The 11,761-nt window shown below is 32.4% G+C and overlaps 1 protein-coding gene and 1 long non-coding RNA gene across 3 annotated transcripts; one reads left to right on the top strand and one right to left on the bottom strand.

Moving 5' to 3' along the window:
- Positions 1–812: 812 nt before the first annotated feature.
- Positions 813–4,686, top strand: LOC146899844 (uncharacterized). Of its 2 annotated transcripts, XR_015022595.1 has the most exons (4): positions 813–2,325; positions 3,061–3,561; positions 3,657–3,715; positions 4,557–4,686. It is a non-coding gene; the product is annotated as an uncharacterized LOC146899844 (long non-coding RNA). The 2 variants fall into 2 exon arrangements; XR_015022594.1 differs by lacking the exons at positions 813–2,325; positions 4,557–4,686 and having other exon boundaries at positions 3,657–3,738.
- Positions 4,687–5,155: 469 nt separating this feature from the next.
- On the bottom strand, positions 5,156–7,477 carry LOC146899843 (1-aminocyclopropane-1-carboxylate oxidase homolog 11-like). Its single transcript, XM_085735199.1, has 3 exons — positions 6,904–7,477; positions 5,890–6,211; positions 5,156–5,572 (listed from the first exon to the last, which is right to left on the bottom strand). Exons 1-3 carry the CDS (start codon positions 7,440–7,442, stop codon positions 5,312–5,314), a joined length of 1,122 nt encoding a protein of 373 aa, XP_085591325.1. The 5' UTR covers positions 7,443–7,477; the 3' UTR covers positions 5,156–5,311.
- Between the last annotated feature and the right edge of the window lie 4,284 nt (positions 7,478–11,761).

Raw genomic sequence — 11,761 nt, 5'->3', positions numbered from 1 at the left:
AGGGTTGAGTGTCTTTGTAGTGAGGATCTCTTGGGTTGGGAAACATTGTAAACACCTTGGGTAGTGAGATTTCACCATTGGAAGGATCAAAAGCTTCCTTTTGTGTTTTCTCTTAGGATTCATTGTGAGTGTGGGTGACATGAAAATGGGTAGAAATTAGGTCTTGTTCTTTTGTGAGCTTTTAAGCTAATTTCTTGTAACCCATTTGTATCACTTTCATCTTAGTGGATTGGAGGGCTGCTCTCTCCCCCAGAGTAGGTCATATTGGACCGAACTGGGTTACCATCTTGGTGTGTTTGTTCCTTTCTTTCATTGCTTATCTTTATTGCTTTGATTATGCTTGTGGTGTTGCTCTAGACTTAGATTTAGATCTGTTTTTGTTGTTGTTGCTTGGAGACATTTTATCTATTGATTACCACTTCCTTTGCTCCACACATCTTTGTTATTCATTGGTGTGATTTTGTCCGAATTCACAACAAAAATGATATTTATTTTAAAGGAAATGTTAACCAGTGCTCCTGGGGCACTGGTTAAGAAGCAAATATAGTATGTTCTGCGTGGGAAATTGTGTTGTCAATCCCTTAAAAATCAATAAAGTGTATTTTTTAATTTAAAATTTTCTTTTTTCGGTTTCCTTAACCAGTGCCTCGGGGGCACAGGTTAACATGACCCTTGTTTTAATCAAAATTTAAAAAACTACCGTTTATAATTTATACGCATTCTGTCTAAACGCTGGTAGTATTTTCAAACCCAAATTACTGTTACTTATTTCCAAATTTATACTTAAAGAAGATGAGGTTATGTGGGTTCTTACCTTAGCTACTTTAAGATACCGACACACCTAATATTTTCACCTAAACCGTTCAATTGATCATGTTACATGAGTTGGTTTATACTAATTTCTCTATGTAGCTTAATGAAGAAAGTATGAAAACATGGTCGGTTATCAAGTGTCATTTTTAGCTTAACTAGCATATATTAAATTAACAATGCTATTCATTTCTGCAAAAGAATGCAACTTGCTTATGAATATGATGGTGTTGTTCCTGATAATTTCACTTTTTCTTTCGCATTGTAGCTTAATTAAATTTGGTTTTGAAACTCATACTAAGGTTAGGAGTTCTCTCATGCATATGTATGGTATGTTGAAGGATTTAGAAATTGCACACCAACTGTTTGAGGAAAGGCGCAAACCGGATTTAGCTTCGTGGAATTCTATCATGGATTGTCATGTTTATTGTGGAAGCACTTGATTTGTTTACTAGAATGGTGCAACGAAGCGGTGTGCAATTGCAACTGGGTGATGCTACTTCGGTAGTTACGCTCTCAGCGTGTGGTGCAGTAGGAGCCTTTGATTTTGGGAGGAAGGTTCATTCGTTCGTACAAGATGGTGGTGGTGATTTTGGCGAAAGTATATTGGTCTTTAATGCACTTGTTGAAAGTATTTTGGTGAAAACATCAGATGGAATTGGGCCGCTAAGAACCAGAGAGTTTTCAACCAGTAGTGAGCTTCCTCTAAGTTCTGCTACTAACTGATGTCGTACTTCGGCAAGGATCTTGACCAACTTTTATGTCTTCTACTATTTATCCATTCACTCTAATTCTGCTTAAGCATGCTACACCGTGAAAATGAATTCATATATTTTAAGTTTTAGTTACTTAGTTGAATGGATGCAACATCAGTTTGAATACAATCCAAAGATTTGGCACAAGTCTATACCTCTCAAAGTCTTGGTGTTTAGTTTGCAATTGTTTCAAAATAAAATCACGTCGAAGGATAATCTGTTAAAGAGAGGAATTATTAGCGGGGATGCAACCTTATGTGTAAGTGGGTGTGAGGAATATGATCTTGTTAACCGCTTATTATTTGAATGCCCTGTCTTTTCTACAGTTTGGTGGAGGGTTTATTTGTGGCTTGGTGTCACGACAACAATGAGCAATTAGACTCGGAAGTACTTTGAACAATTTGCAAGTGTATCAGGTGGGAGTAATTCCTTTGATCAAAATATGGAGAAGAGATAATGCGATAAGTGGGATTTTTGGCATGACCAGAATAATGGCACAGTGGAAAGAAAGGTTGACGTGGTTGTTGTGTTGTAATATGAAGAATGGGTGCGAAATAGTATGTGCACTCGGATGATGACAAAGGTGATGACAAAGAATTCAAGGCAAGGAGGAAGGAACATCATCTGCTGGCAAGTTCAAAATTATAAGAGCAAGGAGCGATGACAATAGAAGCCGTGACAGCAAAGTAGAACTAAAAAGTGGAACAGTCAAACAAAAATCAGTGCCGTAGACCATTTGTTGCATCAAAATTGTGCAGAGGTGACTTTTCAAAGTGGATAACAAAATGCTCTTGTTTTTATCTTTAAACATAGAAACTATTTTGCTGTTGTATTTTCCGTAAACATGGCATTTGGTGATAATTTGGGTATTTTATATTTGGGCAAGGTGCATTAGAGGTACTCATCGTTTATATTTAATGATTTTTGAGGTAAAACTTTTGATGTCACATACAGGGTTCTATGATTTTTGTGTGTATTTTTAAAATGTTTGTAAGTTGTAGAAAATAAAAAGTAAAAGATATTTAGATAAACACATACATTGCTTGTATTTTGATGTTAAAATAACAACTCATATTTATAGGGGTCCTTGTCAATTGAAGTTTGAAGTTACGTCTGTGGTGCCTTGATCTTAGTTGTAATGGCGCACCTGTAATTTACCAAGAAGATTGTGGAGGACTGTAATTTATAGGAGTTTTTGTGTGCGCTTAGAAATAGAACTATTGGGTTTGGTCTTTATTTCTTATTTCATAGTTTTTGTTTGCTCTATAATGTTGAGCTGGAGGTTGGAGATATTGAAAAGGATTCTTGTGTTCTCACTCCAAATAATTTGTCTTGAATAATACTTGAATTACTTGAGTGATATTGAAAGAAAGTAGTTAAGCAAGCTTACTAATGCTTTGGCACTTCATTGAATAATACCATGTGATACTGATTGTTTTTTCTTTTCGAACTGCACCATGTGATACTGATTGTTTCTCTTTTGTTCTTGTTTTAGAATTTGGATATATTTTATTCATCAAGTTGATGATGCAAGTTAGTTCAGTCCTTTGAGCCGAATACCATTATTTAAAAAAAAAAAAAAAGAGGAGATGATGCAAATGAAATTTATTCTATGAAGAAAAATGGACTTGGACCAATCTACACATCTAGGAAGTGAAGTGGAATTTCAAGAAAAGAGAGATAGTATATCCGAATTCCGAAATACTGAATTTGGTCTTGTATTGAATTATAGTCAAAAGAGTTCTTGTACAATAGTATTGAGTTTAATCAAAAAGAAATCATGTGACCCAATACCTGAGGAAAGAAACCATATTGAATCACCCTATGAAGCTATGGCAGGGTATATGCACGATGTTTGATGACGGTACCTTCCAATCAAGAACAAGAATATGTTGTCTGTGCTCAGGTATTCGTGTTTATTTATGATGCCCAGAAGGCTAGTGTAGTGACCAAGGTTTAAGCATGGGAGAAATTTCCCAAATTATAAACTTGCCAGGTATAGATGCTTTGAAATATAACCTAGTATCAAAGAAATTCAATAATTTAACTTCTATTAGTTTGTTTATCATTTTATGGCTTTATGTCTTTTAGGAGCAGACGTAGATGGACTGATTGTTGATGTTCTTCAAACACTTGGAAAAGCCTTAAAGGTCCTCCCTCCTTCTTGTCCCAATTGTTTATATCATGTTTGGAATTTTTTTTTTAGTTTGTAAATCACTGTCGGACCAAATGGAAAAACAACGTTTTGTCACTTCTATCAAACAATAGTTTAAGACCAAATCATGTTCAAACCTATTATTGAAACTGGACTTTCGTCTTGTCTAAATAATCCACAGTACCACTAGTTGAGGAAACGGGACAAAAACTGAAATTGGTTATTTGCTGGGTTTTCATAGTTCTGCATGGTTTGCTTTTCTCTTCTATGGTGTCTTGATTTTCCCCTTCCACGTCGAAAAAATTACATCAAAAAATTAATGTTTTTATTCTTTTGAAGGTTAATTTTTTCATTTTATTACCATGTATTCAGGATTATACCAGTGCATTTGTTTGTGACTTCAAAAAAGAATACTTTTGAGTTTTTTAAAATGATATACGAAGCTTCCTTACTTAATATATCATGAAAAATGTTATCTTATTATTACCAATCTAACCTCAGTTAGACCATTAAACCTTGTATCGGTACTGCTTTCGAGTTTAATGACTGGTCGATTTTAAAAACATCGGTTCAAACATAGCTAAACCATGATTTTTTCGACATCAATTATTGATGAAATAGAGTATGGTCCAAACATTCACCCAATTGTCTAGAAAATTTCGGAATTCATGCTAATCACGATTAAAAGCAGTTGAGATAGAATACAATTATTGACTGTCAACCATCAATCGTTAGATAAAGGAATCCTTCTTTCTTTAGTCAATCCATACACTTGAGAGTTGCAGGCTGGAAATTCATGCTAATCACGATTAAAAGCAGTTGTTTGCTTTATGCAGCAGTTTTCTTGGATGCAATAGAGTTGTGTGAAGTTTGGTATTTATAAAAGATAGAAAATGTGCATGCTGCATCATTGCTCTACGAGATTGACTTGGAAATGTCAATACAACTATACAAGATCATGTACATAAATTCTACTTAAAAAGAAACGATGAATGAAAGAATCGAGAGAAATAAAATCAAAAAAATAAATAATAGAGAAGATATATGCATGCTTGCATTTAGGAAGACTAATGATGAATTCAAAAAAAAAAAATGATGACAAGTTGCAAAGTTGACCATATAATAGCAGTAGGAGAACAAATAGATCAAATTGTGTTTGAAGAAACATTGAAAGATTTCATCAATGGAGAGGAGAATCGCACAATCTTTGATTAAAGAACATAGCAAAAAATTGGACTTAGATTCGGAACACATCAACTTGCAATGGAAATGATGCAAATATTTTAGCAAATAGTTGAGTTTTAAAAACTTTATCATATTAATTTTATATATGTATTACAAATCAACGTGTCCATACGAATGCAAGGGTATGATGCTAGATATATGAATATGCAAGAACCGACTTTAAAATAATTTATCTATTAATCCATAGGCATCATAGATAATTAAAATCTTATTAAATAACCTTTTATTTAATGGCGATAAAATCACCAACCAAAAGTATAAAACCAAAACCTACAATCGAAAGAGAAAGATATCAATTTATTAAGTTTTTTTTTCTTTCTCTTTTTTTATTTGAAATATATTATTTTTACAACCTAAAAGGTTGCAAGGCTTTGCTCCCATCATATCCCTTCTTCAGATAATGTGCCATGAATTCTTCAAAGCTGGTTTCTCTGTAGATCGGTGGGATTTCTTCTGATAACAATTTCTTTATAGGACCGTAAACCTTTGACGAAGCTTCATCCAAATCATAAAGATTTCCAAAGAAATTAGCTACAGAAACTCTTGGTCCTTTATCACTTAATAACACTCGATGAAAAACACTGACAAAATTGTCATTTGTTATAAGCTGTAACATTGACAAATAAATTTCTATAAGTATATAATTACAATGACATCTAGGTAACTATGAAGTATGGATTTTTTTTTTATTTCACTTTATTTTGTTTTTCGTTTCTTCCATTGTTTTAATATCTTTTAAACTTATAGAAATAAAAAAAAAAGATAAATGTAAATTATGGATTGAACAACTAATTTTCAATAAAAATTTAATTTCTTAATTCTACTCAAGCATACTTTGTAAAAAAGAAATAAATAATGACAATAAATCTCTGAAATAAAACATATAACTACTAAAAAGTTATATAATATTAATTCAATACATACTTGCAAAAGATCTCCTACGTTGACAACAAGAGCTCCATGCACAGGAGAAACGTTAACCCATTGATTCTCATGAAGAACTTGAAGACCACCCAATTGATCTTGTAGAACTATTGCCATGAAACCAGGATCAGTGTGCTTGGATGCACCCATAGTTAATTCTGGTTCAGGACATGATGGGTAATAATGACCCTGAACATAAAGTGCTTCTAAGCAATTCAATTCTTTGAGATAAGATGGATCCAATCCAAGAGCCTCTGAGAATAACTCAAATATAGTATTACCTAATGCCATTATTTTGCTGGAATATTCAGTTATAATGTCTCTGCAAGCACACAAACAATTTTAAAAAATTAAATAATTTGAATCTACCATTTGTAAAAATTAAATACACAAATGGCTAATAATAATAAAACCAATTCTCAAATGTTAACTTTAAGAAAATTTTGTTAAAAAAAAAAACCTTTGAAAATTTAATATCTAAATCTAAAGTTCTTTGAAAAAAAAAAAAGAGTTATTGTAAAACAATCATATTATAGGAATGCACTTATACAAATATTTTCAGGGTTGCGATTTAAATAATATCATTAGTTATCCATGCGGTGTCGGCTCAATGATAAGAGTTTAACCTTGTTAATTGGTCATTGGTGTCACTTTAATTAATAATAATTCTATATTTCCCCATTTACCTTTTAAATAATAATAACAACAACAACAACAACAAAAACATCAATAATAATAATAATAATAATAATAATAATAATAATAATAATAATAATAATAATAATAATAATAATAATAATAATAATAATAATATCCCCGACAAAATAATACAAAGATCCTAGAGAGACTGTTGTCATATTAATTATAAATTATGTTGGCTGGGTGAGGGAGTTGAAGAATGAAGTAATAAGGATTTTGAAGGTCGGATCCTCATTCCCAACATAATATTGACAATTACTAACAATACTAACATTTAAAAGAAAAATATAAATGATATCAAAATTAACTGATTACCTAAAAACTTCAGGAAATTCTTCAGATTTGGGTGGCTTAGGAGCCATAGAACATCCAAAACTATCTCTCCAGTTAACATACTTGTTTTGATACAAGCTAGCATTGGAAAAATAAACAATATTCTTTTTATTATCACGATTATAAAATTGTTTCCTCACTTCAGAGTCTTGTTCATGAAACCTACGAAATCCATCAAGCATTTCATCCAATACACAAATGGGAATTTCATGATTAATCACTTGAAAAAATCCCCACTCCTTGCATGCAGTTCGAATTTGACTAATTACTTCAATACGACGAGCTGGATCAACGTGAATGCCCTTGAGGTCTATGATGGGAACACTCAATGTTGAGTTATTGTTTGAGTTATCAAAGATGTTCAATTCTCCAGAATAAAACATGCGTGGGATGTTTGTCACCCCACTCTCCACAAGACCTCTTACACCAACTTTTGATTCTTCAAAAGCTTTCCTTTCAACATTTCTATCATCTGCAGAATTAGTGTTTTCATGTGATAAATTTGAGCTATTGAGCTCCATATTGAGATAAAAAAAAAATCAATTATGATGAAGATAACTTTTGTTTTTCCGAATGCAAGGTTATTTAATAGATGTCATGTGTATTTACTAGTCAAACAATGTATAAATCTTTGACTGATAATTTATGGATTACTATATTTACTGGTCAAACAATGTATGAACCTTTGACTGATAATTTATGGATTACTATATTTACTGGTCAAACAATGTATAAATTTCTCACTGATAATTTATGGATTACTATATTTACTCAGTCGCACGTATTTATTCAGTCAAAATAAGTATTAGTGTTTGGCCGATATTTTACAAACGTATTATATATATGAGTAAGAATCCGTTGACACCAAATCTCAACCATTGATTTTATTTAATCAAAGGTTAATAATAGTGCCACATTTTTATTTATTGTGTATCTTTTCTTTCAATCACACACTATTATTGTTTTTAATGATTACAATACCCAAATTGAAAACATGATCCTATCATAATTCTCTTTATTCTCTTGTCTGCAAAATTGAAATACTCCATAACTGAATAATTAAAATACTTCCAAGATATTATTTTTTAGAATGAATTGGAAATATTAGTTAAATGCAATTCTCTCTATGATCTCTTCTCCTACAGTCTAGCCTAAACAACATTTTAATAAAGATGAATTTTTTTTATAATAAATCAATTTCATTGTGTTGTTCAGAAAAACAAGATTCTTGATTTTTTTACAATTGAGAAGCCTCCAACTCAATATGAATTTACAATTTTGCCCCTAGGAGGGGTAATTTGGTAATTCTATAATTCCTTACCCTTGGAGAGTGCCATCTCATCCAAGTACTATATTTTTTATTTTATATTATTTTATTTTTTATTTTATATTTATTTTATAAGAATAAAAATAATCCTAAATTCAGTTGCTTCTACATTGCCGTTATGGGAGATTAAGGTATCGTTTGACCCGAATTTTTTCCAACTTCTCTATTAAGAAGAAGTTAGGCCAAACACAATATCAATTAAGTACTTACTAAAAAAAATACTTTTTTTGAATGCATAAAATTGAATGGAATGAGCTTTGGCCAAAAGTTGTTGAATGTTACTTTAAAAAACTACTTCTCGACAATTTATTTCACAAGCACCTCTTTTCAACTCACGTTAATATTTTTTTTTCTTCAATTTAAATTTATTTTATTTTATTTTTTGAATCGTTCCATTTAATTTTTTAAGGAGGTTCCATTTAATTTTATTATCTTTTTTGAAAAGGAATTTTATTATCTTTTTATCACTTATATAATTAATTTCAATATCGTTTAATCATCACAACCTCACAAATATTTTTTTTCACGCTGTCATTTAATGATACCAAATATTTTTATTTCCTTTCTTCAACCTCGCGAATATATACACACACACACACATTACCGTTTAGAGTAATATTTTATGTCCGTCTGTCTGTTTTTTGTTATGCTGATGCATATAATTTTTTTTAGTGTTGCTTGGTTGAGTGCTACCTCACCGATTTTTTTAACTATTTTCCAATTTTTATATTTTTAAAAACTTTTAACTGTTTTTCAATTTTTTCTCCCAAATTCAGTTGCTTCTACACTATCGTTGTGGGAGACTAAGATATCGTTTGACCTGAGTTTTTTTTCAACTTCTCTACATTTTTAAGGAGAAGTTAGGCCAAATACAATATCAATTAAGTACTTACTGAAAAAGGCACTTTTTTTAATGCATAAAATTAAATGGAAAGTGCTTTGGCCAAAAGTTGTTGAATGCTATTCAAATAGATTTTTCAATTTCATTAAAATTAAACGAAACATCAAAATGAACGAGGAAATACTATTCAAACAGATTTTTCAATTTCATAAGTGTTTTATACGACGCACTCTAAATTCAAAATGAATGGTTTTGAAAGGAGTATATAGGCAATTACCCTCCAGAAATTGTAAGTTTCGTCAATTATCACCCTGAAATTTCACAACGTTAATCAATTTTTCCCCTCCGTCAAATTTTTTTGTTATGTGCAAAATGTCCCCCGAACTTAAAAATTTATGTTATTTTTTTTCTTAAAGGCAAACAATTAACAGTTAAATATTAAAACTAAATATTAATTTTGGGGTTTGGGAAAACTACATGCATATATACATCAAAATAGGCTTGTTCCTGTTTGCTTTTCCCATAGTTTTTTAAAAGTGACAATAATGGTTATTTTTACAATTGTCCTGAGAGAGTTCACACTCATCACTTTGAGTTTACCAGGCTTAAGGCTTAACATGAGTAGCAATAAGGAGAAACAATGTCACAATTAAGGAGTGTGCACCACCTTCACAATACAAGAACAAGATTAGTACATAATTAGATGTGAACTAATGTTCCTGTGTAAAACATGACACAAAGCCCTTTTTTCATTTTTATACTAAAACAAGCCAAGAACCTTGGAGCACAACTCACACTTCATAGAATAATATAAAGACTTTCCATTTCCCAAATAGTTAACATAGTCTAAGATTTAAGGTCTATACATTTTCTTCTAATATGACATGCAATGCGAAAAAGAAAAGACCAAACCTTCATATTTTTAAGATGGTATCATTCATTCACTTCTCCAGATTAAATTTAATAAATCAATCATCAAGGAAATCACCATGTTACCTTTCTATCCTATTTGCCCCCAAATAAATAAATAAAAAATAACAACAATAGTTCTCATTACACATAAAAAAAATATAAATTTTCAAGTTCGGGGGCATTTTGCATATATGTGTAAAACTTCAGGGGGTATTTGCAAAACGTCATGTTCACTAACAAAAAAAATTGACGGAGGGGGTAAATTAATTAACGTTGTGCAATTTCAGAGGGTAATTGAAGTTTTGTTAATTTCATAGGGTAATTGACGAAACCTACAATTTCAGGGGGTAATTGCCTATTTACTAGTTTTTGAAAGAATAAAAGTTTGAACAAGTTATGTGGGGCTACCTATGGCTAATTTACGTTAAATTTATTTGGGTTAATTAAGTAAATGGTCCTATAAATATTCAGAATTTTGTTTTTAGTCCCTACAAATTAAAATCACACTTTTCCTTTTTTTTGAAGAGGCTAAAATGAAATATATTACCGCATCAAAGAGTTCTTCCTAGCACAAGGTGTACCAGGAAAGAAACAAAAGTTACAAAGTATCTGTACAAGGAGAGGGAAACAAAAAACAGTAACGAAAAAACAGAGAAAGAAAAAGCATTAGCCAATGCCTAACATAGAGAATGGACTAAGCCACCAAATATGATAGTTAAAGGAGAGATTAGCTGTTTTCGCCTTCAACCACAAAAACGATAGTGACTTAATCTTGTCGACAATTTGAAATGCTGAACATTCTTTTCCGTTGAATAACCTATTATTTCTCTCTTTCCAAATTTCCCACACCGTAGCATACCAAATGAGATGCAAAATAGATTGCCACTCCTTAGAACAGTTTCCACGAACAAAACTAAATTGATTTAAGTGATCCGTCGGCACACTAGGAAACACCGAACAAACACCTAACCAACGATGAATAAAGTGCCAAACTTCCCCAAAAATATTACAGTGTAAAAATAAATGAGAGGAAGACTCCAAGAAGCCACAACCGCCAACACACAATCTGGCATCATTAGCCAGAACTCCACGACGAAACAAATTATCTTTAGTAGACAACCTGTCTCGAAACAGCCGCCACACGAACAGAACGACCTTTAAAGGAACATCCTTATGCCAGAGAGCCTTTGAAATAACCGTAGGTGCCACAGTATGATGAGAAGCCACAGCTTTGTAAGCACTCCGAACAGTGTATTCGTTGCTCGAGTCCAAGTCCCAACGCCACCTGTCCTCCTTGTCTACCTGCAGAGTTACATTTTGAAGTAATAAACATAGTTCCCCCACCATCTCCTCCTCCCACGCAAATAACCCTCGCCTCCACTGCCACGCCTCTCCATCCACCCCCCCACCCTAACTGACACATATCAAGCACAGACACCTCCTTTGACAGCGACCAATCAAACAATCTACTAAATCTGTCCCTAAGCGCCACACCACCAATCCACACATCTGACCAAAACATAGTTAACATCCCATCTCCCACCACACGACTGACATGATTACTGAACCACTCCTCCCTTCTAAAGCCTGCAATATCACGCCACCAAGAGGAAGCTACACGACCCCCATCTAAAACATGGCCGCCCACCACACCATATCGGGCCGACAACACCCTAAACCACAAACTATCCCTATCTACCAACAACCTCCATCACCACTTTCCTAAAAGAGCATTATTAAATTCTCTAATTCTCCTTACC

The sequence above is a fragment of the Medicago sativa genome, chromosome 8 (genome assembly GCF_051527215.1).
Source record: "Medicago sativa cultivar Bolivia chromosome 8, Bolivia_mono, whole genome shotgun sequence".
Classification (NCBI taxonomy): Eukaryota; Viridiplantae; Streptophyta; class Magnoliopsida; order Fabales; family Fabaceae; genus Medicago; species Medicago sativa.
Note: the sequence above shows the minus strand (reverse complement) of the source record. Positions and strands in the feature narration are given on the sequence as shown.

Coding starts and splice junctions, on each gene's coding strand:
- LOC146899843 (XM_085735199.1), bottom strand. CDS start 7,442: ATGGAGCTCAATAGCTCAAATTTATCACATGAAAACACTAATTCTGCA. Junction 6,212..6,903: donor GAATTTCCTGAAGTTTTTAG/GTAATCAGTTAA, acceptor GTGTGCTTGCAG/AGACATTATAACTGAATATT. Junction 5,573..5,889: donor ACGTAGGAGATCTTTTGCAA/GTATGTATTGAA, acceptor TCAATGTTACAG/CTTATAACAAATGACAATTT.